Consider the following 17088-nt stretch of genomic DNA (forward strand, 5'->3'; position numbering starts at 1 on the left):
CTCAAGTTACACCAGGGGAGGTTTAGATTAGATATTAGGAAAAAATTCTTCACTGAAAGTGTTATTAAGCACTGGAACAGGCTGCCCAGGGAAGTGGTTGAGTGACCATCCCCAGAGGTATTTAAAAGATGTGTAGATATGGGACTTAGGGACATGGTTTAGTGGTGGACTTGGTAGTGTTAAGTTAACAGTTGGACTTCATGATCTTAAGAGTCTTTTCCAACCTAAATGATCCTTTGATTCTATTCTATGTCTCTGTTTGCATTTGAGGGCTTGCCAGCAAATGAGCCTTGCTATCAGCAAACATTGAAAACTTTAGGTATAGCCCAGCCATACCCAGCAGGTCACCTCCAAGCAGTTCAGATCACCACCATGTTACTCTCAGAGAAACTTTCCAGACGTTGTGGACAAGAAAGCAGCATACTCACAGCTGTCCTGAAAAGCATAAAGGTTGCTGGTGAGTCACAGAAAGTGTGCCAGAGGCTGAGATTTGCTGCTGTGCAGGAGGATGGGGTCTGAGGGAGCAAGGGACAGACTGAAGAAGATACTACAGGGCAGGACCCTAGCTGGCATTAGGAAAAAAAAGGCTCCTGAGATGGCTGAAGATTGTGATAGAACATCTGCCTAATGTTTTTTTGAAAAAAGAAGAAACCAGACATGTTTGGGGGCAGATAGTGAAGGGGTTGTTGTGTTCTAAAAAGAGCTAATGGTATTACAGGGATCTGATTGCCAATTTTATCATAAGCTAAGCTTGCTGTATATGAACCTCTCCTGCAGCCATTCCCAGAAGATCCAATATTGACCATGTGTTTTCAGTGTAATCATAATAATGCACACTCACAGACAGTTCTCTAACATGGGAGGCTGACTGGAGGCCTGATTACATTTTGGGGAGCAGCCCAGTAGCAGAAGCACACTAATGGGAGCATAAGCTGGGAAGACAGATCATCTCTCAGGCATTTAAAAGCAGTTCTCTGTTAGCCTGCTTTAGTTGCAGGTCTTGAAGTGTTTTATGGGCATAGAAAAAAATGTGCACAGTCTCCTCAGTACATCTGCTGAACCGCTAATTTGACAGTTCACGTCCATCCTTTGATCCTGTCTGGGGGCAGGAGATAACAATTCCAACCTGAACCAGGCAAACAGGTTATGTTCATGTTATTAGCCAGACGATTCCAAATGCTTGGCACCTGACATCTATATTTTGACAACGATATCCTTACACCAAGAGCACACAGTGTGAAGAAAGAAGCTTTGCTGTTCTCATCTGTCCCGTAAGACCTTTGAGTGATAGACAATACTGTTTCTCTGAATTTACTAAAATTGTGTGAAAAAGAGGTAGAACTTTGAGAGTCTGGTTTCATTTTAGGATGGTTTTTTGGGTTTTTTTCCCCCTCTTCCTGTCCTATTTCTTCTGTGAAATTGAAGAGTATTGAAGTGCTTTGATTCTGCTTTTAAGGTTTTTGACACTTGATCTACTGAAATATTTGTAGGAAATAACTCCAACTTTCTTTGCTTGATAGACACAAAAGGTGCAGATGTATGACATGCTTCTGGAAAGCATGCAGCTCTTTGGGTAATCCAGCCTAAACACAGGGTTCTTCTGAAGTGTGCTCCGCATAACTTGGATTTTGATAATTTGCCTCTTATTGAAATTATGTAAGTTCATTCAAGTGGTCGAACTTTCAGAAGGAGACCAAAAGAAAACATCTATTTATCCTACAGCAGGACTTTCCCCTTAGGCATTAAGTAGCAGCTACCTAAACCAATTTTGGGTATGATGTGCTGTACTGCAGCCTGGTTTTCTAAATTTCCATTCTCAAAATTTTCCCATGCTCAAAGAACAATCAGTGAAAAACAAAATATATACAGGAGTCTCATAGTATAGTAAGAATAGTCTTATGGGAAAAAAAATGGAAAACATCTTTTTAAAATCATAACCTTTAATGAATGTCCTTCTCGATGATTAAGACTCTAATGTATATGAGTCCAGCAGATAAGTAATAATAATTCCCCTTTCTTCTAGTTACTGCACGCACAAAATAATTTATTTGAAGCACAGGATACGAGTGAGTTGACTGTAGAAACAGAGTAAACTTAGAAAAATTTTACTGCAAGACCCTTTTTTTGGTGAGCTAATTGCGAAGGTCAGTGTCGCGGTCTGTCAGGTTGGAGGCAAGAGGACTGGATACAGCTCCAGGAGTGAGTTACCAAGGGGTATCTTCTGCATCTTTAGTTCAGCTGTCACATTTCAGGAGGTTTTCATGTTCATGTGTCCACACCCCCTGAATGTTTATGCCCGAAGTCAGAGCAGCACAGAAACCTTAACAGACCTTTCTTGGCTCTTTACAACTGTATTATGAGGCTACGAGTCTCACTGCTACATATTTGTTTTACAATAGAGCCTAAAGGATCCTGTTAAAACGGGACGACTGGGTTCAGAGCATACCCTCCACCCAGAGGAGATGTGTTAAGAGCACTTGCCAGTACATGAAAGGTTTATCCCTGTTAGCTGTCACAGGGGAGATAAATTTATCAGATCCCTGGAGGGCTGCTGAGCTCTTTGTGTGTTTGATGGTGGGACAGAAATATATGTATTTGACTTTCCCCTTCTTGACCCATCTGTCTCGTGTCTAACTGAGTTGTTGCATATGATATTGCTGTTCTGGCCAGTCACAACTTGAAATGTGTGGTCGACACTGCTTCAACTCTTATTTCTCTCTGTATGAACTCCCCTTGTTTTGAAACACCTTAGACTCGCAGGCGCCAAGGGAAGGAGATAGCTGATTGGTATCTCCAGGGGCAGATGTCTAAACAATCCAGGAGAGAGAGGAGAACAAATTTGCCCAGCAGACTAAGTAGGGCTTTTGGAAGGAGCCAGTCCCAAGGTGCAATCTCTCTCTGTGTCTAGAAGCTCTTAAAAACCCTTTTTTCCTTTGTCGCAACAGCCCCCGTGATCAGCCATTAGCTGGCCAACCCCGATGGTATTTGCATCCTCAAGCTAGGGAGGCGCTCTCACTTCACAATTTACTGTCATTCGCTCACACATAGTGAGACGGTAAAAGGCTGGTGCCTCAGGGGGCTCAAATATTGACTAGCACTTCTGGATTTCTTCTGGCTCCTCTAGTAATGTAGAGGTAAAAGGACAGGGCTGAAACTGGTAATCCTAGTATCCTGTCTATCTTACAGAGGAAATAGTTGGCATTTATGGTAGCAGTCGTATTCGTTGACAATTAAGGATGCTTCCTATAGACTTGGTACCAAAGGCAACTCTGTCCTGGGGCCAAAACTCAGTGAAAAACATGCATATTAAAATATATGGCCATTCTGGCTGTTGGACAGCAAGATGAGAAACAGTCTTGGGCTATGTTACCTTTCAAAATTTCTTGTCTCTTGGTTTCCTGTCCTCTGTATGGTAGAGATCTTTCCAAGAGATGACTGTGTTAATATTTGTGTTATATTTGAAATGTTCAGATGACATTGCCTGCCCTGGCAAAGTTCAGCCATGCAGAAATCAAAATGCAAGCAAACGAACAAAAAGAAGGAAAAAGAGATTGATGGTATAGTTTAAACCCAGAGTGAGACTGTAATTGTCAATGAGGTAAATATATCAATTTCCAATAAAACACATTTTTAACTGTGCTATTGTTCAAAGAGCTGATGAAGGCAAATAACGTATTTCATATAGTCGAAGGGTACAAATTCTTACACACTTAGCTGATTCTTACTCTAAGTAACAGCATAATTCCTCATTTTCTGTGTCATATTATTAGGCGATGTGAAATTTCGCTGAGCTTTGCTCTCATAGGTATAATTTCTCCCAGCAAGTATTTCTGTGCTTTACAGACAGGCTGTAATGTTATGGAGCAGATCTGTTGTAGTTTGATTTTGGCTAAATTCTGAGTGGCCAAAATGTGCCCTTCACAGTGGGAAATTCCACTCGGCTTCTCTGTCAGTATAATTATATGCTGCTTTAAGGGATTTCCCAGTGTTTTGAAAAGCACCAAAGTTTGTCAGCATTATTCCCAAAGAAAGGATAGGTTCCCTTCACATCTCTCATTGCTGCCACAGATCAGTGTGCCTGGCCATCAGTATGGAAACAGAGCAATCGGTGTGTACTTGTCGCAGGAGGCGAAATATGTCCTTCCTCCGCCTTCTTGGTTTTTGGGATGGGTTTAGGGAGAAGGTGGTGCTGCTGCCACCTTCCTCAGGTTCCCCAAGTAATATTTTACAGGTGTGACCAACTTTCCAAAAAGCAGCATTTCAGCAAACTGTATCCAAATAATGCCCTTAAGCTACAAAGCTGCTAAAGCCACACGCTTGTGGACCTCCAAAATAAGGTCTACGTGTGCTACTTGCATCTCTTCGCTTGCAAGGTTACAAGGCTCATTGGGATTTTATTCCCCTGAACACTAACGTGTATCAGCCATTGTGGGTTTGGACAGAGTACGCACCAGGATGTGTTCATGCTCTCTGACTTGCAATATCTGGGCGACTACTTAGGGAGCTAATTCCATTCTGCTGCTTCGAAGGGTTATCAAAAGCGTTTATACCAGTTTCCTGCCCCTAATGCAGTCTCTGAATTAGAGTCTAAGAAGATGCAAAAGCATTGGAAGGAGAGGTTTAAGGTGGGTGGTAACTATGCCCAGTGACCAATGAGGTTGGTGGGACGTGAAGGAATGGGTTACACTGTGCTGTGTGCTGGCCTCAGTGTTGTGTCTGTGGAACCAGCCACCATCATGCACGGCTCCGGTGTTGATGGGGAGCTGGAGGTGGCACGCAGCCATAGTCATCTCCCGTGTCTGCCCTCGCACACCATGCCCTGTATGCTTATTTATTTATTTATTTATTTAAATGAGTATTTTAACAGCATCCCTTGGATGGTCGCCTTGGCAGTTGACAAAATGAGCCTCTTTAACTAGAAAACATATGTTGAATCTTGTGGTGACATGAGTCCTGTAGGTTAAAAATGGGCTCTTTTTGGCTTTGAGAAACTAAGAAGTGATAGATTTTGAAAAAGTAGAAGAAGAACTTATGAATAGTGCATGTACTTGAGTATATAATGCAGATTTTTATTGGTATTAGGGAAATGGGGAAAAAAATCTTTTCCTGGAAATGACTACAAACGTCCTCTGATACCCAAGGGTGTTATAATCACCCCTTTAATTCTTCTGTATGTGACAGCTGCTTTTTTTTGTTGTGAGAGAAATAAGGAAAAGATCAGATCCTGACACACCAGCTAATGAAACTCAGTCAACACCGAGCAAAATATGATGAAAACTTGGTTTGTGTGTAAAGTTTTTAGTTTTTGCACTCATTTAACTCAGCAGGAATGATATAATATTTTTCTGGACATATTTCAATAAAGAAAAATAAAGGCAAAATTATATAACTGACTTTTATATTTCTGTATGACCAATCACATCATCAGTGACATGAAAGTGGCCTGGTTTATTATAATATCCTTCTGAAAAGAATATTAGTTTGGGTCAGCTGTAGAAATGAGGAAGGGAAAAATAACTTTTCTCTGTCTCTCAGATACTTACACGACTCCTCTTGTACCCTGTTAGTATATTACTAACAACCTCAGAATTATTAGCGATTCAGTGTCTATTATGTGCCAGGGAAGGACAGATTATTTTTACAAGAAAGCTGAGTCACAAAATATGTGACTTGCTCAAAATAACACAGCAAGTCATCTGCTGAGTTCAGAAACAAATCCAATCCCCGCCTTAACTCCGGTGCTTCAGGCATCCTTACTATATCCTTTCTTCCTTTTTTTTTTTCTTATGAAGGACTTCTGCCTTGTGAACTACTTGAGGTTAAACCCAAGTCTATAACACATGCCACAGCATCCATATAGGTGAACTTGTCTCAAGGGTACACTCCAGGTCCTGGCTTATCCTTCCCGTGCACTGGCGAAGCTCTCTGGTTCCTCTGGAGGAATCTTTTTTTCCTTGCAGAGGAGTCAGTGAGCTCCGTCCCTTGGCGGTTAATGCCAACCCTACTTAGAAATGCCTCATGGATTCCTATTTTCTGGCTTAGAGACTGTGAATCTTTTATATTCATCCATGCACCAGAGTTCTTAATTATTTCCATTCTTAATGCATGAGACTGTGCAAGGAACTCGAGGGATATCGCTTGGCTTCCTGGGGAGGGGTGAAGGGCTAGACTGTAGCAAGGAAAGGGCCTCTCAGCATGGCACTTCCCTTGGCTGCATCTCAGCACCGTGACATCTCTGACCCTCTGTGGGCAGCACCCAGGTGGGACTGCAGGGTGTAAGAGTCGCCAGGGTGTGCATGAGACCAGCCCTCATCTGTGGGGGCTGTTACCACAATCCGGAGAGGTACAGACCTGTCAAAGACAACTGGAGTTTTGCACCCAGATGGTGTTTGCTGCCTTCATTTCTAACCTTCATGTTTTGTGTACCCACATCACAGTGATTTACCAGTTCTGGGGTGAAAGACTTTGGAAAGTCAGTAGCAGTCTTTTCCTCGGCGACTAATATTTTCTCTTCTGTTGAACACACAGGGTAAAAAGGGAGAACCTGGATTCCCAGGAATCAATGGTCTGATCGGCCCTCAGGTAAGTGATGATTTCTTCACTTTCATATAATATGTGAGAAAGCATATTTTGTGGCAACAGGTAACCTGGAACCACAATGCAGCGTGCTGTGACCTTGTTCTCTTCTCACCTGCGCCATCTTTGAAGTTAGTGTTTCTCCTTTAAGAGCCAGACTGATTTTTCCTGTTGTGATTGAGAGAAGTCTGCCTGTCTGGCAGCAATTACTTTTACCTTCCGGAGTTTTTCAGCAACTTTGAACAGGGACATAAGGAGGTGTTTTGTATGTGATTTCCCCACTGCTTGTGATCAGAGCAGTATCATTTGGAGGGAAAGCAATGATTTGTGTTTAGGACAGTGTCTCAGCTAATTGTTGGCTGTGTGAATTGGAGATTGCAGATATACCTCCTGTGCTGCACGCGTGAGGGAAGAAGCAGTTCAAAAAGTACTTGCTATTCAGAAAGCACACTTCTTTGAGCACAAGACTGTTTTTGTGGCTTTGATACTCACATTTCTATTTGTTATAGAGGGATAGGTGTTGGTTTATTGATAGGGGCTTAAAACTAAAGGTTTATTCTCCCCGTGAGGAAGGATGTCTTAAGTGAATGACTCCTTAGCTCCTTTTTTTTTTTTTAAAGCTTTTGGCAAGTTCTTGCTCCAAATTGCACCGTCTGTAACATCGTAAGGACAAAATAGCGCTGTGCACGTTAAGAATCATCAAGGAAGATTTGGCTCCACCTTGGATCAGCCCATTCTGCCCTGTATTATAACAACACTGACACCCCTGGCTTGGTTTCTTGCTAACTTTGTAGCCAAATTATCTGACCCGACTCACTTTGCAGGGTCACCCCTGCAACAAAAATAATATCTGTGGGAATGTCCTCAAGCAGGAAAGATGCAACCTCACTTTAAGGTGACTACTCAGGATAAAACTGAGCATTTAATTAATTCCCTTTTTAATAATAAAGTAACAAGGTGGATCTTTGGCTTTGGGATTTTGTTTCAATAATTGGTTAAGTTTTGGGCAAGAATGAAGAGCCTTCATTACTGCCACTGTTGGTGATGTATTGCAACGAACACCACACCGCTAGACAGCAGATGCTGATTTTTCATTTATTTCTTCTGGCAAGTTATGCCCTTGTAACCAGGAAACATCATCCAGAAATGGTTTCTGTGGCAGATGTTTTGTAATGAGCTCTTCACATGTCTGTGGAGGATGTCAGAGAGGCAGTCCAAGGGCTTGCAACCCTGTGCAGGTGAGGGCCTTTGTGTCCAGCCGGGAACCTTGCCCTGTGGAACACCACTTGATACTGGTTTACATATTATTAAGACATCTTCCTTTGGTACGGTATTTGGTTTGCGAGTATTTCATCAGCAACCTTCAAAAAGAATGAAGACAGTATTTCTAATGTGTTTAAGAGTTTTTGCTGGTTTTGGTTTGGTTTCTGTGGTTTTGTTTTTTGTTGTTGTTTTTGTTGTGTTGTTTTGTTTTGTTTTTCCATTGGATAACATTAAAAAATGCCCCCAAGCTTTCTGAACCATTGGGAGAGGATTTTCATTGCTTTTGGAGGAAGATTTTCCCCATACATTATTTCTAAAATATCTGACACTATCCATCCAATGTCATACTTGCTCAGCTCAAGTTCCCTTCAACTTTTTTAAAAAAATATATATGCATGTGTTAACATTTTATAAATGTATCTGAGAAAACTGCTGACATAGCATTAAGTAATTTTCCTTTCTGCACAGGCTAAATAAAGCTAGCAAATTTTATGTTAATTAAAACCACATATAATGCTAGCCCTATCAAGGGATACTTAAATTGACTGTTCCTCCAGGCTAACTGTAAGAATGGAAAAATATTGTTCCTATTCCTGTACTGGCACTCTGTTCTGGACATATTACTGCAGATTTCTATATTTCTGTTTGGAGAAAGTGCTTACATTCAGTTTGTGACAAAACTACTTCAGCTTAACAGCACTTTTAAGCACTTCATCAGCATTTTTTTTCTTAAGCAGACTATGCCCAAAAAAACCTCAAGAAGAAGAGTGGTTTCCTTATGTTGTAGTTACATGGATATTCTTCCAAGTCATGTATGGAAGTCTGTGTCACCTGTTCCCGTGCTATCTCCATGGCACTGAGCCCAACTGATTTGAGTTGGCCACACATAAACTAGATTAGGACACTAAAATAACCTCACTTTCCTCTGCTCTTTTAAATTTAAACACAGTTTTGTTTTGTGACCTGATTCCCCCCATTCATAGCTGTGTGGGAAGGAAGGAGTGGATGGATACAGGAGCTGTAGAAGGCACAGTGTTTCTGAAAGACTTAGAAAAGACGATCTGAAGTTATTGCTGGGCTTTGTCAAGAGAAATAGTTGCTGTCATGTGCAGTCCAACTGAGAAGCTGGAAGAAGCCACAGAAGGATCAGGCAGCTGTGCAAGGGAACCCCCCTGAGGGTTACTCTGGAGCAGGGTCGGCAGATCCAGTGATGAACTGCAGCTGAGATGATGTCAGTCCCACTTCAAGGACCAGAAGGTTCAGAAGGTTATGACATCATAGGAGTAACTGAAACATGGTGGGACAACTCAAATGACTGGGTGATCGCAATGGACAGTTATAGGCTCTTTCCTAAAGACAGGCAGGGTAGACGAGGTGGAGGACTCACACTCTACATTAAGGAAAACCTTGAATGTATTGAAGTCAACTATGGTGATTGCGACTACTCTATTGAATGCCTTTGAAGGGGTCATCTCCAAGCAGGACCTCATGGTGGGCATCTGCTACCGACATACGAACCACAATGCCAGTGCCAATGAAGCGATACTTGGGGCACTAAAGCAAGCTTCTGGCCAACAGAACCTGGTCCTGACGGGTGACTTCAACTACCCAGACATCTGCTGGAAGAACAATACGGCAACTCGCATGTCATCCACCAAGTTCCTGGAATGCGTAGAGGACTGTTTCCTGATACACGATAGACGTGCCAACCAGGAATGAGGCACTGCTGGACTTGCTATTCACAAACCGAGAAAGCCTGCTTTGTAATATCTGGGTTAGTGATAGCCTTGGCTGCAGTGATCATAATATTGTGGATTTTGGGATTCTGCTGAGCATGCTGAAGGTCAGTAATAAGACAAGGGCTCTGGATTTTAGAAAAGCAAACTTCAGCTCACTCAGGGCTCAGCTGGGAGGGATCCCATGGGACGCTTCCATGGAAGATAAAGGACCTAGTGAGTACTGGGAGTTCTTCAAGAACTCTCTATTGGAAGCACAAAACCAGTTTATCCCCTATAAAGGAAAGGGAAGTAAGTGGAGCAAGAGGACGCCATGGCTCAGCCATGACCTCCTGGGTCTACTCAAATCCAAAAGGGAAGCATACCAGAGATGGAGAAGTGGAGGATTATCCATCCAGAGCTACAAGGGCATTGCCAGAGCATGCAGAGATGCAGTTAGAAAAGCAAAAGCCCAGCTTGAATTGAAACTGGCCATAGATGTCAAAAATAACAAGAAAGGTTTCTTCGGGTATGTCAACCACAAGCAGAAAAAGAAGTAAAACATAGGCCCACTGTTGAACAGAAAAGGAGTCAATCACCAATGATGCAGAAAAAGCAGAAGTCCTCAACACCTTCTTCACCTCTGCCTTTACCAACACTGTTGGGTCCCAGGCTTTGGGAAGAAAATTCCCTCGTCAATCCTAACATATACTCACCATCAGTGAAGGAAGAGTTAGTACATGAATTATTACAGGAGCTTGACCCCTAGAGAGCGATAGTCCCTGACACCATCCACCTGAGGGTGTTGGGAGAGCTGGCTGACATCATCGCAAGACCACTCTCCATAACCTTCCAGAAGTCATGGAGGATGGGGGATGTCCCTGAGGACTGGAGGAAGGCAAATGTTACCCCTATCTACAAGAAGGGCTCGAGGGAGGATCCGGGTAACTATAGGCCCATCAGCCTTATGTCAGTCCCTGGGAAAGTTATGGAACGAATCCTCCTGGGGACCATCACAAGTCAATTGCAGCACATGATTGGGAAAAACCATCACGGCTTCACTAAAGGCAGATTGTGCTTGACAAACCTGGTAGCCTTCTATGACAAAGTGACTTGCCTGGTTGACATGGGGCGGGCGGAGGATATTGTCTACCTGGACTTCTCCAAGGCCTTTGATACGGTCCCCCACAGCCTCCTCCTGGAGAAATTAATGCATTATGGCCTAGACAAGTGGTCTGTGCAGTGGGTGGGGAACTGGCTGACAGGCCGCACCCACAGTGGGGGGGTAAATACCTCCTTTTCCAAGTGGCAACCTGTCACAGGTGGGGTCCCCCAGGGGTTGATATTGGGCCCAATGTTATTCAATATCTTTATAAGTGATCTGGATAACGGGATCAAGTGTCACCTGATGAAGTTTGTGGATGACACCAAACTGAGTGGGGAAGGAGACACTCCAGAAGGGAGAGCTGCTTTGCAGAAAGATCTGGGTGGGCTGGAAGAGTGGGCCAACAAGAACTTTATGAAGTTCAACAAGGACAAGCATAAGGTCTTGCACCTGGGAAGACATAATCCGGGAGTGCAGCACAGACTGGGATGCACCTGGCTGGAGAGCAGCTCTGTGGAAAGGGACCTGGGGGTCCTGGTGGGCAGGAAGCTCAACATGAGCGAACAGTGTGCTGCTGTGGCCAAGAAGGCCAACAGGGTGCTGGGCTGCATCAAAAAGGGCATCACCAGAAGAGATCATTATCCCGCTCTACTCAGCACTTGTCAGGCCACACCTGGAGCGCTGTGTACAGTTCTGGTCCCCGCTGTACAAAAAGGATGTGGACAGGCTGGAAGGGGTCCAGAGAAGGGCCACCAGGATGATCAGAGGACTGGGAAGCTGCCATACGAGGATAGGCTGGGAGAGCTGGGTTTGTTCAGCCTTGAGAAAAGGAGACTTAGAGGGAATCTCATCACCATGTACCAGTACTTAAGGGGCAGCTACAAAGAAGATGGAGACTTCCTTTTTACACGGAGTCCCATGGAGAGGACAAGGAGGAATGGACACAAGTTGCTCTTGGGGAGATTCCAATTGGACACCAGAGGGAAATTTTTCACAGTGGGAACAGTCACCATTGGAATAATCTCCCCAGAGAAGTGGTTGACTCGGCCACGTTGGACACTTTTAAGAGTCGTCTGGACAGGATGCTGGGCCATCTTGTCTAGACTGTGCTCTTCCCAGAAAGGTTGGACTGGATGATCCCTGAGGTCCCTTCCAAGCTGGGATTCTGTGACCATGGACTGGGTGTGGTTACATTTGAGAGTTAACTTAACTGTCAAATCCTGAAGCAGCACCAAGGCGGCTACTTCTCAGCTAGCCTGGTGAAGTTTTGTGACAGTAGCATAGCCCTAGTTGTGCCTCTTTCCTTGTACACACCAAGTCAAAGTAATTTTAATCCCGAATTATTTTTAATTTTTTTTTCCCCTTCTAAATCAGCTGTGGTGGTGAACCAGTCCATGTACTTATTTGCCCCATGTTGTCCAGTCAGCACCTCCAAGAATGAGCATTTATTTTCCAGTGACCTTTAAAAACGGTGCTCTTGCAACACCATTAAAGCCATGGAGTAGACACTCTGGGTCATATTTCCCCTCTGGATATGAATGATTTTCCTGCAACAAGGACACAGACAACTGAACTCATAATGTGTTTATGTTGTTATTATTTATTTGTACTATTTTAGCTTCCAGGAACCTTAATCATGGGCCAAACTTCTATTGCTGTAGGCTGTTCAAATGCAGACTGAAAAATGATCATTTCTGTAAAGCACTTTCTGTTGAAATAGATGGTTGGGTACCAAGCACAGGAAACAACGAGGCTGTGCATTTCTGCATGGTAGCCCAAGATCTCAGTATACCTTGTCTATCCCATCATCTGTTGATAGGAAAAGTTCAGAGAAGGGGCTGCAGGCAGCTGATGAGGTACCTTTGCAAATGCTTCTCTGGGCATGAGGGGTATCCTGAGGAGGGAGATCTGCAGTTAGGCAGCGTACACTGAGTGGGCCGTGAAGGCTGTGTTCGCAGGCTCAGCAGGGACGGGGGATGATGCCCCAGTGCTGGGGGCTCAGACACTCTGGGCTGTATCGCTGAATTACCAGGGCAGGGATTCAGCTCCAAACGCAAGCGCTTGTTATGTTAAAGATCGGGATACAGGTGTCTGAGCTGCTGTTGATGAAGATCCAGTTAATATAATCAGTGGAGCCTGAAGCTTTCCTAAAGCAGGTACCTACAAATGGTCCGCTGAACCACTCTCTAGATTCCCCGAGCTGAGCCGGTACATGCTGTCCACCTGTGGGATAGCAAAACAAGTAAAAACTCTTTGAGTTTTAAACAAAAATACTGTACCTCACACTTGTAGTGTCTCTGGGCTGTTATTGAGGTTTGCCTTAGGCTAGATAACCTGGTATAACTGAGACCTGAGAGGAAGACCAGTACAAGGTGTACCTTTTATGATCATGGCTGGCAGTGATTTAATTAGCATGGACTTGTCCGTAGGGTGTGAGTTCAAGCTCAGCTTTTCTTAAGTAATTCAGGAAATAAATTATATCCCCTGAAATGCATGATGTCCTTAATGTCCTTTTTATAATGCAAGTTAATACTGCAAAATGTAAGAAAAGAATACAGGCCCCAGCTGCAAAGCTCAGATTGAATTCAAACTATGCCAGTGCTGCTCAAAATTGGAAGATATTGCTCAGAGCTATCTTTAATAGGATCTATACCTTTAACAAAAGTAAAGAAAAAAAATGTCTTCACCTGTGCAGATTGCTAATAGTACTGAAACGAAAGACCATAAGGGAGGTTTTTTTGTTGTTTTTCTCATTTGCTGCACTGACTCAGTAAACCAACTCAAAGCAAACACATAGGGAAATAAATCTTCCTCTGTAGACAAAAGAGATCATGTCCACGTCTTACACTAACGGATGAAATTAAACAAATACTGCCTTTCACTGGAAGGAAGAAATTCTCCTGGAGAGACTGCTATGTACAAAGTCAACTTTATTCAGTATTTTACAGAGCTGGAAAGACAGTTCAGAGAATTTTTGTTGGAAAAACTTTATTTTAAAAAATAAACGTTGGTACTCCAATTACAGTACCACCTGGTGCAATAACTGGAGACCTCATCTGCTTGTGAATTACGGCACTATCACTGAAGCTGACTGTGGAGCATGCATCATACATAAATGCTCATATCTGCCGGCTCTTTAGGCTTTTGGTTTCCAGTGTCATCAGCAACAGCCTTTTTCTACATCCTCTTATCTTTGTCTTGGTTTGTAAAGCAGGATTTAAAGAGAGCAATATGGTGCTCTAACGGAGCATTACTGAAAATAGTTCACAGTAGTTATTCTGGTGGATACTGTAGTGCCTGGGGTGAGGAATGAAGAGCAGATTTGAGGAGCCGAGCCCAGAACCCACTCAGCTGCAGCAGAGGAGAAATTGAGAGTTGGAGTAGCAAGGGACATAGTGAGACATGTGGACTGCTCCACAAAACTAGCTGCAACAGCCTCATTTCTGATGCGAGAGAAGTGGAAATAAAGGGGAGACAGTGCAAAGCCAACAGGAAGGGTCTGTGGGGACTTTATGAGAGGCAAAATTGCAGACAGTAATTGATTTTGAAGTGGAGACAAGCACAGACACTGGAGGGGAAAAGGCTGTCAGCACCATAGTTATGCAATTTGCTATTGTTGTGGCAGCGGACAGGATGCTCTTGCATGTCCCAGAGGTTCTTCTTGTTCATAAAGTTGGCACACTGACTAAAAAGCCCACACCATGCTCTCTTTTGACATGGATTAAAGGCTTCTCTAAGCTTTTCTCATAGTGTAAAAGAATCCAGTCGTCAGTATGGAGTAATATACAGAAAATATGTCTGTACGAGCTTTGCCTCTAGAGACAGATATCTGGAAAAGCCATCAGGCTTCAGTTTCTATCTTGGAACAGCAGTTTTTTTCACCTCCTTCTAAAACACAGCCATCCCTTCTTTCATGGAAAAGAGATTTAGGCCAAGCAGCCTACTGATGTAGTCACAGATGAAGGTTTTTGTTCTTTTTCAGAGCTTCATTAGAGAGTGCAGGACCTAAATCTTAATAGTTCTGCCTTTCCACGCCTGCCTTTCATCAAAGTACACACTGGAAGAGCAGAGCATCCTTTAGTGGATCCTGGAGGACAGGCACAGCTAGCTGTTCCTCCACTATGGGGAGTGTCTGGTTTCTTTCCTGAGAACTGTCCCTGCATCACATTGTCTAAGACATAGAGCTGGATAAAATACAAGCCTGAAAAAATCCACCCCCACCCAATGTCATGCCACAATGCACACACCTCTGCACACTGTTTGGATTTTAATGAGCATTTGAAATCTTTTTGTTTCAAAACAGCGGTTGGAAAATACTTTGATTTAAACATTTTGATACAAGATCCATGTTTTGCATTTGTGTTCCAAACTGAGTTTGTGTAGCCCTGTTTTCGAATAAGTTTTCATATATAAGTTTTTGCTTCAACATCTAGGAAGCACACATCAGAACCTCTACACTCCATGATTGTTTTCTTCTAGATCAGAGTTTTAAAGGGATAACACTGGGGACTTGATTTGGGACAGGGACTGTCATCTGTATAATTCATCAAATGATATCTGAAAAAGGTGATCATTTAAATCAGGTACTTCAATCTGAATTCAGTTTAAAAAGGGAAGCAAATAAAACAGATGGTGTGAGATTTTGGGGTTAAACATTACAAGCTGTCCTGCTGCTGCTGTTTCATGGGATTTTTTAATCACAAATAAATGCTGTCAGTTTGGTCCTTTCTAAATACTTAGAAATGATACTTCTTGCTCTGAAGGATACTCAGAAGTCAGTAGAAAGGCTACAATAACAGAAATTTATATACAAATGAAACTGATTTCTCTGGATAGTAGCAAAAGGGAGGGCTCTGTAAAGGTAACGCATGATGTATTTCCGCAACTTTCATGTGACCGTGCCATTTTATTTCTCTGTGTCCCAGTCACTTGCTGTAGCCCAGGCTGCAGAAAGCAAGAAATCCAGTAGGACAGTAGATGCACTGGTGGGTGCAGTCAGCTGGAGAAGCCTGTTAGCATCCTGTGCACCTCCCAGGGATACTGGTTGTTATTACATCAACCTGTCCATCTTAGAGAGGCTTTTTTTCGGAAGAGCTTTCCATTAGTAGGTATAACATTTGTTGGTGCAACATGTGGTGAAGCTACCTGAGTAACCCAGACTTAGGCATGATGTCGTGGATGATTGCTCTCATTGAAAACAATGAAATGGAATTATCAGTGGTAATTTAGGGTACAGATTGGTGTCCTTCCTTTTAAAGACTTCTGGTTGTGTAAGGTTATTGTGGTCCAGAATATGGAAATTTTAAGAGGATATTTAGAAATTGTCTTGGATAATGAGAATATCAAGAGTTACTAGGAGAAATAGTTAGGATGAGGAGGGTATAGCACCTCATGTTTCAGGGATTATGCTGGTTGCTGAGAGATGCTTGAGTAAGACTTTGCTTTTAGGTCAGATTGACCCGTCTGTACTGTGTGGGGTAACTTGCATCATACCTGCAGATGCTTGGGCTGAGGCTGGGTCCTGGCTGGAGCTTTTCACCTCTTGATAGAAGGTCCCTATTGTAGGGTCATGGAGAAATTGTGTTTGATGGTGGGAGGTGGTTCAGTTATGGGCAGAAGGAGAGAGAACAAAATTAGCCTATTAGGGAGGAACCAAAGGAATTGGCAAGGAAAGTCTACAAAGGTAAAAGTCTGCACTTTCTTTCCTCCATAGTCCACTCTGCTGCTGAATCAGTTTGTTGTTGCCTTCTTTCCCAGTACTGCACCCACTCTTCATGGAAGCCCCTTCTTGGAGCCTGTATCTTCTGCACAGCCTCTCAGCAATACCATGCTTGTAGAGGTGGAGTAGGGCTAAGGAGAACTTCCAGGTCCTTGGAGCCTGAGGTCACTCCATCCAGTTCTGTCTGCAGTGTGGTATTTTCTCTTTTGCTGGGCTAATTTGGACAGTTGATTCTTTTCTTTGAATGGCAAAGCCTTTTTTAAGTGATGGGTGGTCTTGACCAGGTGTCTCCTGATGCGACTGGAGCTCTTTAACTGCAGGACCCTTCTGCAATAGCAGCTGAACCAACATCCCCTGATGCCGATGCAGGGCTCCCTAGGAATTACATCAGTAGCATCAATGCATCCCAAGGCACATTTTTCTGTGGAATTTTTAGGTGTGCTCACATTTTAGGCACTCTACAAACGCTAATGCTGTTGATGAGATGACTCCATGGCTGTTCTGTGTTGCAATGAAAGCAAAACATGGGAGCCAGTGCATCTGCAGGTCCCTTTTTTGGTCACTTTGCCCCATCTATTGGTGAAAGGCTGCCTTCTGGCTGAATTTTACAAGTGTATTCTAAAAAGACTGCTTATCTGCTACCTTCTCTGCCAAACCATGGCACAAATAAACTCCATGTCCTCACTTTTTTACACCATTTTATTCTCTTT

General features: G+C 43.2%; 1 protein-coding gene across 3 annotated transcripts in view; it reads left to right on the top strand.

The window, feature by feature from the left end:
• The window catches only part of COL22A1 (collagen type XXII alpha 1 chain), a 263312-nt gene that overhangs the window by 173239 nt on the left and 72985 nt on the right, over positions 1-17088 (top strand). For all 3 annotated transcript variants that reach the window (XM_064442038.1, XM_064442040.1, XM_064442039.1), the window contains one exon: positions 6529-6582. In XM_064442038.1, coding sequence (XP_064298108.1) covers positions 6529-6582 — 54 coding nt within the window. The remainder of the gene's footprint in view (positions 1-6528; positions 6583-17088) is intronic.

Source organism: Phalacrocorax carbo, chromosome 2 (genome assembly GCF_963921805.1).
Source record: "Phalacrocorax carbo chromosome 2, bPhaCar2.1, whole genome shotgun sequence".
Lineage (NCBI taxonomy): Eukaryota > Metazoa > Chordata > Aves > Suliformes > Phalacrocoracidae > Phalacrocorax > Phalacrocorax carbo.